At 38.2% G+C, this 15704-nt stretch overlaps 1 protein-coding gene across 2 annotated transcripts in view; it reads right to left on the bottom strand.

Moving 5' to 3' along the window:
• The window catches only part of tmem132e (transmembrane protein 132E), a 397169-nt gene that overhangs the window by 5812 nt on the left and 375653 nt on the right, over positions 1-15704 (bottom strand). For both annotated transcript variants that reach the window (XM_067608832.1, XM_067608831.1), the window contains exon 8: positions 1096-1290. In XM_067608832.1, the coding sequence (XP_067464933.1) occupies positions 1096-1290 (195 nt within the window). The remainder of the gene's footprint in view (positions 1-1095; positions 1291-15704) is intronic.

The raw sequence follows: 15704 nt of genomic DNA on the forward strand, positions 1-15704 counted from the left end.
CATTTAGACCTTAAGTAGAGGGGTGTATCTGTATTTCTCAGATGATTTGATACACATCTAGATACATTTAGATGCTAAGATTTTAAAGGATTGAAAACATTTACGTGCTTATGAATAAAAGGGTGTTGGTTTTTAGTAACTACATAAAAAAACACAAGTTTAAGAATTTTCACTTAAAGTCCAGAAAAGTATGCATTCTGCTTCACCAACAATAGTAAACATGTGCAGTGATACACTGGGTAAATTTTTGGGCTAGTCCCCATTCGGGTGAATTTTTTAGGGAAATAGGGCAGATTGGGAATTGTTTACCCCGGTTCCAGCGTCACTGTCATCCATGTAAATGTGATATTTTCAAAAATACATGGCTGCCTATCCTTGTAAACAAAACAGCTGATGACTTCAACTTGGTGGAGTGATTTGGAAGTAGTTTTAGCTGCTAATGCTTGTTATTTACCTCAGGTACACTGCTGGTAACTTTACTGTCAGTGCACATGTAGCCTTCATAAATATGTAGCACGGTTTGTGGTGTGCCTGGTATATTTTAATGACTGTTGTGCATTTTTCAGAATAAAATGCAATGTAAAGATTTCAGGGGTGGTTTTGGACACAGAGGAGTCTGACTTTAACTTGTAGTGTGGGAAGTTTTGGGGGAAGCGAATAGCTCGAAGTCATGTAGTTGGAGAAAGTAGCTAGCTAGTTAGCTACACACACACACACACAAACTTATTGGGTCTTAGGAGGATATTGCATTGACTTGTATTAATTCCCTCAACACCTACACTAACCTTGTTTTCATACCGACAACATGATTACAGTAACACAAGTACACACACACACACTCACTCACTGGACACACAGGAGTACAGCAACAGAGATCAGCTTTTGACAAACATTTCACACAGAATTTGGTTCAGGTTTCTGTTTGTGTATAAATGTATCCATACAGTATCTCTGACATGTGTATCAGTTTTCTAATACATATCAGTTAAACAATGATTATATGAAGCAGCTAGTGAAAAAAAGTGAAAAAAACATAGACTGCATTAAGAGTTGGTCATTTCTCTTTTGTGCACAGAGTCATAATTCATGCTCTACCTGTTTCGGAGTGGTGAGTGTCTGAAGGCCGGTTGCCTTGGCCACCATGGTGTGGCTGTTGCCAGGGCTGGGCTGCAGTGATAGGGTCAGGCCTGAAACAGCGTGAACACGCAGCTCTGTGATGGAAACCTTGTCGTCTGTGACCGAGAATGTTGACTCTCCTAATACTGCATCCACAGCCAGCGGAGACTCCACCTGAAGAGAAAAGATGCTCTTTTATTGTTTCTCCACATGACAGAGGGACATCGTATAAGTCGAGAATAGACAAGAGCTTTATTGTCTTTCTGAAGCTTATAGTGCCCATGACAAGCCAACTTTGGATTAAAGTGGTTTGTGCAGTAGTTTGTTCCAGTGTGTGTGCTTTAAATCCATGTGTCAATGCCTCTCTGTCTATCATAGTGGAAAAAAAAAACAGAAAAACTCACTCAAGACAGAATCCATCAGCAACCAGACAACAAGGTACAATCCGAAGCAGCCACCGCACACTTTCAAAGTGACAGTTAGCAGAAACACTTGTGACCAAGTGTCATCACATGAAATACCAAAACATTTAAAGCCAGTCTTGCCTCATCAGGTAATTTCAGGCTTCTCACAGGCCTCTGCACCCAGTACTTTGAGCACTTTTAAAAGATCATCATTTCACTTTGCAACTGCAATCAGAGGTCATGAGGGACTCGAACAAATTAAAGAGCCATTCAGCGAGGCAGTGACCCTGTCCTTACAGTCGGACGGGGAAATATTTTCCACCTTCATCTCAAATGTTTTCTAACTGTAGCTGGTGTCAAATAAAGTGTGCTATGCTAGAGCAGTGAAGGATCTTGTGCTCTGACAAGCACCTCCAATCATTATCAACTGAAACCTTGAAACAACAAACCGCCTACATCACTGACACACAGGTTCTGCTTTTCTAACATTATTTAGAAGCCACAAATTTGCCTGATTTGTAAATTAACAAGAGGTGATATTCACATTTTGAAAATCTGGATTCAAGCTGGCAAGAATGATAAAATTAAAATTGTAAATGAAATTATGTTTTTTCACCTGAAGCCTTTAATATCTCTCTTTACTGTATATGAAACCTTGCTGTGACAGGAAATCACTTGCTATTACTACTTTGTCCTCTGCACATTTTCTACACCATTTGTCATCCTGTTTTTTTTTCTCTTTGCTGCTTTTAAGCCTTCTGTTGTTCTCATAAACCTCTCTAATAAAACACACACACGTATACACTCTACACACACAGAGTGCAGCAGCCTGCCAGTGTCTCGCCAGTATCACTGTCAGTGTCAGCCCTGTAGTTTGTACTCTTGCTCTCCATGGCAGAGAAATAAACAGATTTACATTTTTAGGATTATTTCCTTTATGTGTGTAAGCTGCATGGCGGGCTGAGGATGCTATTGTAGGAATAACACTACACTTGGAAATTTATATTAAGCACTCGAAAAGTTAATAGGGGTACCACCTCCATTGATTAACTAATTAATTAGGAGGAATAATAATTAAAAATCAGTCTTATACCTGAAAGTCATGAACTCTGAATACAGTGACTTCCATCTCTGATCTAAAGGAACACACAAATACAACAACTTGGCTATAAATCAAGATATTTATTTGACTACCAAGGAATAGGGATGAACGGGAAACACTTAGCATATATACATACAACATATAACTAAAGTGAATGAATGGATGTATAAATGAATGGGTAAACAAAATTAACAAGTTATTGCTGACAGAGTGAATGATTTAATGAATGATTGTTATCAAAAACAAATCAAAAACACAATGAGGGGGCCAAGACTCTAACGACAGTCAATAAAATTTTAAATTTTGAATAGCTCTTGCATCAACCCTGTGATACAAGCACGGCAGATGGTTTTCCTGCTGTTTCCGTGGTGATGAAGGGCTGATGATGAGGCAAAGCACCGAGCAAAGCGAAGCAGAGTCGGTGGTCCTCAGGTTGCCAGAGTGACAGCCAGATGAGAGGCGCTGCAGTTTCAGTGGTTCAGCACTTCGTCAGGAGAGTGAATCTAGTCTCAGACTAGCCGAGGCCGCATTGTGTGACAGTCTCGGCTGCACGGTTGGATGCATGGAGCTCTAAACTAATCAGAAAAGTCCTTGCAAATGTCTTTAAAAAGTTTAACTACACGATTAAAAAAATAGGAGATTATAAATTTAATTGATCATTCAAATTGAAACTGGCATGGCTTGGCTCATGGCTTCGGCATCTTTCAGTCTTCTTCTTCTTTCCGCAGCTTTCGGCTCTCAGTCAGAGTAAAAAGGACAACACTCAAAATGCATGGACGGCTATCATGGCTGAGAGAAAATAGAAGAAGCAACAGTGGTCAGCAAACAGCCACCCGAGACAGAGTTTTTATAGTCTAGGAGGCGTGTTTTGGGAGAAAGAGGATCTTTTGAGGGATCGCACTGATTACTAATTAATCTGACTGACTTTCAAATAAAAGGGTTAGTTTTATTCCTATAGGATATTTAAAGACTATACACGCTTGGAAGCATTGAATACTAACTCATTCTGTCATTGATGTTGACGCATGATGAGAACCAGTGAGAAAACATTTAGAAGCTGTAATATTGATTAACCAAATAAAATAAAGAATAAAATCAATAAACCTCAATTTCCTAATCTGTAATTAAATCCATTAAGAAAGCATTATCCTAGCAATCAAACCAGCTAAATGCTAAATGATACACATACACTGGTTAATTTCAAATAAATCAAATGCAACAACATCTGTGACTTATAATTAACAAATTTTGAAGCAGAGTTTGAATTTCCACAACATCAATCTAATTAATAGTTTTAAAACACAGTGAAAGTGAACATTGGTTAGATAAGTCCAGATGCATATTTTTACACATCTTTAACGGCATTTCTGAGCAACATTTCAGACACTTGTTGTTCATAAAAGAAAAAGAGTGGAGGAGAGGGAGAGAACGGAGCGAGTGGGGATTAGTTGATCCAGGTTGTCTGTGGGGAGAGGGAGAAGGCTCCAGTGGGTGTTGTATGTTTGTATCTGAGAAGAAGTTGTTAATTCCAACTGTCTGTTTACCTCCCATGGTTGGTGGAGGAAGGCACAGGTTTGTAGTCCTGTTCATGTCTCCTTGAGATCCTCATGTCTTAAGGTCAGAGGTCATTGGGTCTGTTTGTGTATGTGTGTTTGTGCTCCTGCACTTACACAGACATACTGATAGCCCTACAGCACCTCGACTTCCCTGCCCTTGATATTTTGCTTTATAGATCTCTGCACAACATGCTGTATCGCTGTGTGTATGCTGCATCAATGTCAGAGTACGGTTTCATAAAGTTACAAGAGTATTGTTGAAAATTTTATAAAGGAATGGAAACTAAACCTATATACTGGTAAATTCTTAAGGGCTAAAATAGGAGGAACAAAAGAAACTTTTATGCAGCTACAAAATTCTGCAGTCTGGTTCCACTTCAGTATGCATATTGTTTGGATGTGATGGATTAATGTGCCAGAAAGGAGAGTTATGCTTCACTGGGCTCCACACAAACATGTGCACATGTAACCACACACACAAGTATGCATGCAAAACCCGAAGGCATTACAGTATATACGTGCATAAATAAACTTCTAAAGTTTTCATGAGGACAACTCAGTTGTATGATGGATTGTTCTCACGACGGGAGGTTTTTTTTGCTCCAACAAAATTCTTTGCATTTAGTTTGATTGTGGAACTTTTTTATTTCTAGGTAGAGGTTCAGATGGAAGCTAATAGAGGTGAAGATCATAAGTCATTTTATGAATAGTGAAGAGAGGTGAAGGATGTCCTGAGCAACAACAAGTCTGTATGAAAACACCCAAACATAAATCTCACTGAGGTCAGACTGAGTACGACTCCGCCAGTAAAAGCTGTTTGTTTGCAATTGATTTTCTGTTGTTTTATGTTCCATTCAGCTGTGGATGATATTTTCACAGGCCAATTAAAGTGACACTATTTTTTATTTTTTTAAATTTTTTAAATTATTTTTGTTATACACCACTTTTAACACTATTAAAATCAATATTGCCGACTATGTACAAATGTCAAAACACAATTCAAAGATACACCAAATTGCACATTGATTGTATAAACTGAAGAAATTTAATCACAGAAACTAATCTTGTTTGGGGTTATGATCTGTGCTGGAAACATATCATTCTGTGTGGGCATTTTCCCGAGCTGTCAAGTATCCGAGGTCAAGGGTATTGAAGAAAAATCACGTCGTCCCTACAAATCCGGTGCTGCAGTGCAAGTTTGGTATCAACGCTTAAAACTCCCCCGTTCTCTGCTATTTTTGTTGCCTGAGTTGGCAAACATAAACCTTCAAAAATCACATAAACCTCTTTTATGCATGTTATAATTGTTTATAGATTCTTAACCCCAAATCTACCTTAACACAACCTTTTTGATTTTTTAACAATTACAATTATAGAAACATAATGGAACCCGCCACGCACACATTTTGGTAGAAGAATGGTACCTTGTGATATTTATGGGTAGAATGGCTCATAGTTAACCACCCACATTTGCCAAAATGTAAAAAGAGGCTTGACTGTGGGGGGGGAATACTTTGAGAGCAAGAGTAGGGACAGCAGGTGCATGCTGGGATGGACCAGAGTTGCATCCAGCAGGATTGTGTAGTAGTTACAGAGAATTAAGGGAGGTTGTGGAGAAGCCCCAACCAACTCTCTTTTGCGGCTGCAGCATACGACCTCCGTCCAGGATGGTTGGGTCCATGGATTGGCTCGATTTGGTGTGGTGTGATAAAATGGGGCCTTGGGCCTGGTTCTGGTGTCAACCCCTGGATCATCTGGTGGCGTGACCATCTCCAGGTCCATTGGAGCAGTGTTGGTGCCCACTGCCCCTGCCTCCAGCCCACTCTTTTCAGCTGGTAGACCCTCCAGGCAGACCAGTGCAGTGCCAGTGTGCATTGGGGCCAGCCAAAGGAGGGTGGCTGCAATATCAAAGACCATCGGGGTCATCAGGGAGGTGGGTGATCGGCCAGCTGGGACAGCAAGAGTGGAAGACTGCATATATGAAATATGCTTTGCCTGGGCAGCAGCTACGGAGACAATCAGCTTATCCTTTTTTCAAAGCTCTGACTCCAGGCGGTGGATATCATCCTTTAACTGTGAGTAAACAAGTTTGCAATCCACACAAACAGCAACCATAATAGCTTGTTTTCAGTATAACTCATAAAACAACAGTCATTAAAACTGAAAACTTAAAACAGCAAGATAAAAGTAAAGAAAAAAACAGGAGCATTAAAAATAGGTTTTTCTTGGATATAAAGATTGACACACTCTGGCCAGTCACTCTCACCCTACTGAAGACATTAAGTTTCCTAACACTTGCAGCTGTGCTCGCCGAGAACACTTGTGCTTGTGATAATGTGATTTATGTGTACTGTATGTGTCAGTCTTATTGTGAGAGCTATGGTTCTCTTGTTAGTATTAAAGCACAGTCTGTTATAAAGGGACATCACCTGCTCCTGGCAGCTTATTTATAACATATTGCATTATAATTGCTTTATGACTCTGACAATGATTTTTAGCTTGGTGTTAACTTATTCTTGACATTTTTAGATAAAATAACTTGCCATGAATCACATATTTTGCATGTTTTAAGGTATGAAATGTCAGGGATTTTACTTTTCAGTTATCATTCATTTATTGTTTTCCCAATTTCAAATACCCAGTCCTACACACAGCAGTCCTTATCACTGTTGTCTAAGAGCCACATTGATTCTCTTCACCTGCCAGCAATAAGCTGGAAGACACAGGAGTATCACATAATCTTCCCTAATTCCCAGAATTTGCAGTAGCGTAGCAACATGATCCTTCACTGGCTTCCCACTGTGGAGGACTTACTTCTCAGATTCCCTTTGCTTTAAACTTTTTTTCTTTATTTTCACATTGTCACTCAACTATAACTAAGTATATAGTACAGTAGGAACTCTCTGCTCTCTCCATATGCACGTCCTGATAGAATCAACAACATTTAGAGCAACCTTTTGTACATTTTTTTCCCCTTAGTTATTCATAATAACATTTGTAACCTGAAGAAGAAAGGTTTTTTGAATAATTTCCTCTACATCACCTACAAACACTACCAACTCACCAATGCTTTTTTTGCATTGATACATAGACCTCTCTCAATATCACCACTACTTTACTGCCCCTGTTGTTAAAATCTTCTCACCTAAAACCTAAGCAAGAAAGCATAAGCATGAGTAGTATTTCCTAAAAAAGGGAAATATTTCTGTAACAATTTGAATCTTGTGGCTGGGTATATGTAAAATCCTAATTGTACAGGGCCATCCTGCAACACTGGTGGGAAAAAATATTTTCGAACCGCTGTACTTGCAAAATTCTTTCTCCACTCCTGATGCTTGCTGATGATTAACATATGAAAATCCAGCACCTCCTGCCTGGAAGTAAACAGAGATATTTTGTCCAAATTTAACAGTCTGGGATGAATATTGATTAATAGCTACACAAAGTAATGAATGATGAATGTGTTCCATGTCTGTCATCTGCATTTTTCTCTGCCAGCAAGGAGAGGTCAACTGTAGTTGTGTAGCTCCTTCTAGCCAAGCTCCCAGTTGAATTTGTCATCTGCACTGCAGGCAGGGGAAGTGAAGTGAGGCAGAAAAGTAGTTACACTTAACATGTTCTTCAGCTAGCAGCTCATCTATCTGTCACTGTTGAGTTTACGGCTGTGTGTGGTGTTGTGTGTGTGGCTTTCACAGGAAAAAGCGTCGCAATTTCACTGACACTTGAGGCAAACAGAAGATCAATGACGAGTCCAAGCAGCAGACACTGATCAGTTTCTGAGTTTCTTCACTAAACTTGGATGAGCACTCACTAATGGTAGTGCGTATTACTTGCATCACACTACATTATCTCCTCCCTACTAAACTCCCTTCTCAAACCTTGCTCGCAATAAATCACACTTTGGTGTTCGGTGCAACAGAAAATCAGTGGAAGAATTATTTATGCAAGCTGTATATTTCATAGACACGTTGTATAGTGTATTGTAGCAGAAACACAGCTGAAAATAACACCTTTCAGACTACAAAACATGCTCGCACATCTATAGAAAATACCACATATCACTTTGGAGTGAACACAAAGAAAACACCTTGAGAAGGGATCATTAATACCTTCTTTGAACTGAAAGCTACACCTTATTTTACCATAAGTGCAAAGGCAAGGATCGTCATAGTGCAAACCTTCAGCTAGACTTTTTTTTTTTATTAAGCCTTATTAAACTAAAAGAAGGTCTTGCTGATTGAAAGTTAAGTCACACTCTCCAAGATTATAAGTAAAAGTACATCTAAATCACGATGTTGAGCAGCAGTGAGAGTATATCATTCCCACTAATTGAGACACTGTAGATTCACACTGCACGCCCAAAAATAATGTCTTGTGCCTGATAGAGAGACTGGTGGGAAATCTTATCAAACAGAATGTGACATTATATGAACCCTGCATATTGAAAGTACTCCACATTTTTTAAAATTCAAAAAGTTTTTTTCTTGTTGCCACTTGGGACTGTCATTGTGTGAAGATGCACAGTGTATTTTATCTTTGTTTTTGAGAAATATACGCACAACTACATTCAGCAGGATATTTTCTTGGTGTGTAAATAAGAAAACAGCAGAAAAATATATCATAGCATTCATCTTGTGACACATAAAGTCAAAGGTGTTTCTTGTGCATCCTGGAAAAATAGATATTTTCCTACATTTTGGAGGTACAAATGAAGACAAATAGTAAATTTAGATGAGTAAATACTATTAACTTGTTAACATATAGTAAATTTCGTGGACATAATTCATTCACAGGTTGAAAATCTACAATAGTTAACTGTGAAGGCTTCAATCTGGTTGTTGTATAACCTTGTGTTGCTGGATTTCATACAGTGAGTAGCACAAGTACTGTATGTAGAATGAACCTGTAACATGTTGTTGACTGATGCTGCAGTTAACAACATCAGACAGCACCTGTATATGACATCAACAATAAAAACAACCTACCAATAAAATACAATTTATTATTCAGAAGTGGAGCTTTATCAAATTGAACCCAGATCTATTTTTTTGGACTAAAGTGACAGATCAATTTAGTCTGGTTACGCTTTGATTTCTACATGCTCAAGCCTTCATCTTACACTGATGGGCATTTTTCATTATACTTTCCATCAGTGTAATTGACACCGACGAGCACCGAGATGTATCCTGCCTCTTTGTACTTGTTTCCACAAAAGACAAATTTCTTCTCTTCCAAGAGGATGAACTGATGAAATACAGATGAAATACTTCTTGAAACGCAGTGAAAAATGAAAACATGACCCCCGCTTTCAACTTTTACCATCCTGTAAACTTACAGGCAATTACACAGCTTCCCACACTGCAAAGTATGTGGGTGCAACAGCTGCAAAATAAACCTCCGCACCCCCTGCAAGGAGGCAAGGGTTCCCTTGAAAGCAACAGAGCAGTCTGCCTGGTGTCCCTGATAGGATCACTAAAATAAAACTATTACTTTATTGAGGGACATTTGATTTTATTAGACACATCAAAGTATAAAGAGACAGAAAGAGGGTGAATGACACGTGATAACTGTCCACCATCATAAGACACTGCTCTACTGTGTTTGTCATTTTGGGATAGAGGTTGTGACATGGGACGTTGTTCACATTTACATAAAATGATATGCTCATGTATATATTTTTAGCTAAAGGCTTGTACATATTTCAATACATGCAGGGTTTGGAGGTTGGATTATAGAAGTCTGTCTATTTAAAAACGATGTTTATATTTAAAGAGTCTGACTGTAGTATATAATTTAGGTGTGTTGTGGGTGGAAATTGCACTGCATATTTACTTAACAAACCTCCAGCTACTGTTTTTGGACACTATTTCTCCATGAAATCCATTTAAATAATCATGTGAAGTTAACATTTAAAGTCCAACTGAAATCCATCTACCACAGCATACATACATATCTGCTCTGTGAATAATGTGTCCTATGTTCTCCTTTGAGAAGAAAAATCTGAATCCAAAAGGGAGAATTCATGATGATGCCCCCTAGTTTTACATTATTTCATCTGAATACCATTCCGCTATCTGCTTATGTCGATGGAGTCTAAATAAAGAGATAACGTGGCGTTCTATCATAGACGGCAGATGGTCACACTGAGCCTGATTGCATCCTGCTACACAACACAAGAGCCACAGAATCTAAACAACCCACATTAGCTTTCCTGCTTAAGTCTCCTTCTTATCTGACTTACAAACATGAACACACGTCTTGTCCTGCACCTTAGCTTGTTGAACGAGCCACCAAACAAAAATTAACCGCAGGCTAGATAGCTAATTAGCTGCCCAGCTACAGCTCATTAAACAGTGTGTAAACATAGCTGAAAATGTCACTGTGAACCTGTTAGATGCTGGTTCTGTCGTTGGCTTCAAAATCCCTGTTAAAGACACTCTGTCTGTCCATGACTTGTAGCTACAGCAGTTTGTTTGCTTTGTCTCTGTTCTGTACGATATAACACAGGTAGCCGGCCAGTTAATGGCGATCAAACACAGATACCTACACATCCCTCCGGCCAGCTGAGACAAAAAGGAGCATTTATGATACTTTTCCAATAATTAATAATTATAATTAATAATTATAATAATACAAAACTATTAACAATACATTTAAAAACACGTTGGCATTATTTTTGACTGCAAAAAGGTATGATTAAATGTGATTTCAGTTGGACTTTAAATAGGGACCACATTATTGAGACACACACTACACGGTTTATACAGTATATAGTAACTATTGGACCATCATTTTCGGTGTGATGAAAGATTCTGTAGATGAAACTCAATTCTATGTATTTTCTGCTTTCTGTTCAGAAGAGTGGTCCATGTTTGCACATATTAATTAAATAATCTCCGATCAGAGGACTAACGGTGAATTCAGTCCAAGTCTGGCTTTTCACCCTGAGAAGCAGCTATTGTTCAGTAATCCTCCGGATTAAACCCCCAACTCCCACCAGGTCTGGTGAATTCTTAGAAAGTCATCACTTTGCCCTTAATCACAGAATATAAACATATACCCTCTACACAATAATCAAGATCTGATATCTTTATAATTTAACTTCAAAACAAAACCTCTTCTCTGTCTTCACTTTAAACAGACCTGTCAGATTTAACACTGAGAGACTTAATTCATGCAATAATTACCAACCATCCTTCCAAAAAGAAAGAAATTAAATGACTGTCTGGAATATTGGACTAAATGGACAAAAGCTGCTTCTTTATTCATATTCATGAGTGGGTGAACAATTTGAATCAGTCTCCTAAGACTCAAAGGCTAATTCAAATCCTCTGACCGACTGAAAATTTCAGTAAGAGGACCATTGTTGAGATATAGTATACACCATTCATTTTCAGAAAATCAGCATAACAATTTCACTGCGAACAGGGGATCCCTTTAACTTCTTTGTAATTTGAGTTTTGTAAGCCATCAATCATTCATGTTGAATGGATAGTGAGTCTGCAGAGATCTCATTTTCTCATTTCTGTTTCCTTCATGGTGTTTTAACATGAGGTTTTGGGGGGAGGTTTTTAGGTTGTGCCGTTCATTTATTCATTCACACCTACAGGGACTGAGCTGTAGGTGCAGGAGGCAGCTAAAGTTTCAGTTTGGACTCAGTGACCACACTGATCATTTAACTTTAACTGCTGGGACCTTTGACAAATGACTGCATAAATAAGGAATGGCATCCACCTGTAAATACACATAAACTGTCCTTATTTCTGACCTCTGAATAGTGGTTAAATGATATCCCCCAAAAGAGAGGGACAACATCTCGTACTGTAATTTGCCTGAGGGCTACCTGATGGAAGACCCATATTTTTCATTGCAATCCAATTACATTAGCTTTGAGTAATCTAACATCTCCAGACCAGCTCTAACATGCCATTCTGGCTTCAATCTGCAATATTTAAAAGTTGTTTGAGGGATAAAATAATTTCTGAACATCTTATTTATTTTATCATTTTATTTTTGTTCAATCGCTATGAGTCAACGTGGCGAGTTACGTCTGGTAGTAAATTGATATATAATTATTCATACCCTTCAACAGATAACAAATGATCCATTGCTCATTTAAAGTGATGGATTGGTGACTTATATCTTTCCTCCCTATTTCGCCATCACCAGACGCATCCATCAGGCAACTTTTCTTTCTCCAGACAGACTGAAACTGTGATCAAAATGTTGATCAAAAAAACTCTCACCAACAATTTCTTCTCTCTATCCCTATAAATGACTAGTGACATCGGTAAATCACTGCTGAGGAGTCATAACTTTTCTCTTTACATTATAAGGACTTCTGAACCTGTCTGGGCTGATGCATTTATATGCACTTTATATTGTAGCGTTACAACATTTGAATGTGCTAGGCTATAAAATATTGTCAATAAGCTTTAGCTGAACAATAATTTTGTTATTTTCAAAAGCTTGTTGGACCAATCACAACGCTTTTACCCACAAAATCCTAGTGAGATCTGTAAAATTACTCTCTAGGCAATTCAGCAGCAAGATGCATCTTCCCTCCAATGTGTGGTAAAAATTGGACCACTCATGACTCATATGTAATGGTAATTGTATTAGTAGCTGTAGGAAGGCTGAAATGATTAGTCAATTTATTGATTAGTTTGTCAAAAATCAACTGACAACTATTTTTATATTTGCTTAATCATTGGAATCATTGATCCAAATGCCAAACATTCTCTGTTCCCAGCTTCTTTAAAGGACGTGAGGATTTGCTACTTTTCTCTGTTTTACATCTGGAGTTGGACTGTTGATCACCTGGATTAATAAAACAATAATGAAAATAATCATTAATTGCTGCCTACAACAGCAGAACATGCAGCTTCAAGATTTTACCAAATTAGAATATAGTGCAGTAACATTTACAGTGTTTTAAAGTTAGAATATGGTCCTATCAGGCCAACCATTGTCAGTTTAACAACTTTGTCTCCTGGAAATTACGTTCATACACTGTCAGACTAAACTGTTTTCCCAATTATGTTGTATTGGCAAACAAAATAAATGCCTGGATTATGTTCACACACAAGATGCATCTTCCCTCCATTCATTCTTGAATGAATGAAGCGATACATTTTTATATTCACTCAAATGTTCAGTATCAACATTTCTGCAACTTGCCAAGTCCTTTAATTAAATTTTTCTATTATGTTGAGAGAAAATGTGATTCAGCCAGCATTAATTTTCCAGGAAAACGCATTTACTGTTGCAATGTAGTATAAACATTTTTAAGTACAAGAAAACATTATCAAACTCTTGAAAGCTTCAAATTTAATCAAAATGAGAACAATATGGTTTAAAACAGAATTTAAACGACATCAAGTTTTCTCTCTTGGATATGTGTTAAATATTTTGAGTGCACATTTACATGTGCATCTGTCACATTTTTTACTTTTCTGTGTGAATTTGTGTGCATTTCTTTGCATGTGTATGAGAGAGAGAAGGGGCTCTCTCTGTGTCTGTTGTGTTTATGCATGACATGCTTTCATTCAGTAACGCCTCATAAGGTAGAGATCAAAAGGCAGGGGTGGCAGATAAAGCTGACAACTTCCAACTATACTCGCATACTTTTTTCAGACGGGGGGATTGGAGGGAGATAACATTGGGCGCATACAATTCACCACACAACTTAGCAGACTAAGTGGAAGGGAAGGTAGCTGCCAAGAATATTTTTCATGCATAACCTACACATTTCTGACACAGGAAAAGTAAAATGAAAATATATTGAAGAAAAAAACATGGAAGTGGAAAAATACACTTAACACCTTGGCATTTGAAAAGCCGAGTAAGAGAAATATGGCCCATCTGTATATTTCCAAAACTTTGAAATAGAAAATACAAAGAAAAATGTATTTTCAAAAAAAATTGAAAATAAATGTATTACTGCACTGCCACATGGCAATTCAATCCATAGGGAGGAGAGATATAAATATATGAATACGGTTTACTTGAGAGAAACAGACATCAACAGCAGCATACACATACAGAGGTTTTTGTTTTTATGATTGACTGAGACTGAGATAGTCTGTCTGCATACTAACTTTCACACCAGGCGCTCAAGCTGTAAAGACTGATAATTACACCTTGAGGTGGACGGGCAGTCGCATGCCTTGACTTGAAGAGTTTACCAACTTTTATGTAAACAGTGTCACGGCTCTTGTCAATCAGATTGTCTTTTTAATATCTGTCTATTAACTGTTTATTATAATGTTTCCTTTAAGCCTTCACACCTTGAATCAAATACACAAAAGGTCAAAAAGAAAGTCAGTCAAAACACTGGCATGGTTGTGAAAACACTGTATAAACTTCAAGAATACTGTACATCATGTGTATAAAAACAGACTGTATAAAAAATATGGGCGTAGTTACCATGATGTCACCCGTTGGTTTCTGAAGAGCAGTTTTGAAGCTCAAAGTGAGCTGCTCCGGCTGTCACCGTCTTGGTGGTGCGTGACGCTGCCTAACTCCCAGCCAATCAAAAATGGGCAAAGAGGCGGGCCGAATGGCTGAAACAAGCCACCTAGCGACTGGCCGACCTGTCACTCAAAACAGCCATGTCCTTCATTATGCATAACTTTACGGCTTAATAAAATTTAAACGGGTGAGTTATAAAAAATTCACCCTCGTACAGTTGTCATGAAAGGAGAAATTAGCTATAGAGACCAAAACCATTTTTTGTATCAGGTTGTAAACAGGTTTATTTCTGCTGTAAAGTTGGGCATTTTAACATGGGGGTCTATGGGGATTGACTCGCTTTTGGAGCCACCCTCAAGTGGCCATTCAGGGAACTGCAGTTTTTGGCACTTCCGCATTGGCTTCATTTTACAGCCCTAGAGGTTGCCGCTTGATTTCAACTTTGGTCTTATTTTTATCAGACAAATCCGAGCTAGCCAAAGTCCTTTGAAAATACTCACTTTCGGATTTAGTTCCAAATAAACTGTCTCAGATAATCTGGCTAAACTGTTGATTTGCTTACAACCTATCTGATCTGTGTGATCAGTGATTACTTTAGTGCATATATACTCAATTGGTGGACAATTGGTGGGCCAATTAACACCTTATTCTGCACTGGAAAAAAATTTAACTGCATCCTGACCCAGACCGCTTTTGAGTGACACATCACTATCACGTCACCTCAGTTGTCATCATTTAGCCGCCCACTTGTTGCCACAGTTAGCAAGGTTGTTGTGGAATATAGGAACTCCGGTTATTAAAGTAAAATACCACTATAACACCAAACATGCCACATGCCAACATTTTAAAAAATGAATAAAGTGAAGAACTCTTTAATGAGCACTTACACAAGTGTCTCTGCCTGGCCATTGCACCTTTTTATGAACAAGGTTAAGGACTTATTACACAACAAAGGTGTCACTTCTCTCAGTAATACAGTAGATCTCTGGAGTTTTTGTACTGAAATATCAACATGTAATGCACCCTTACTGGACCTTTGATACAGTGGAAATG

This window comes from Thunnus thynnus, chromosome 13 (genome assembly GCF_963924715.1).
Source record: "Thunnus thynnus chromosome 13, fThuThy2.1, whole genome shotgun sequence".
Taxonomy (NCBI): Eukaryota; Metazoa; Chordata; class Actinopteri; order Scombriformes; family Scombridae; genus Thunnus; species Thunnus thynnus.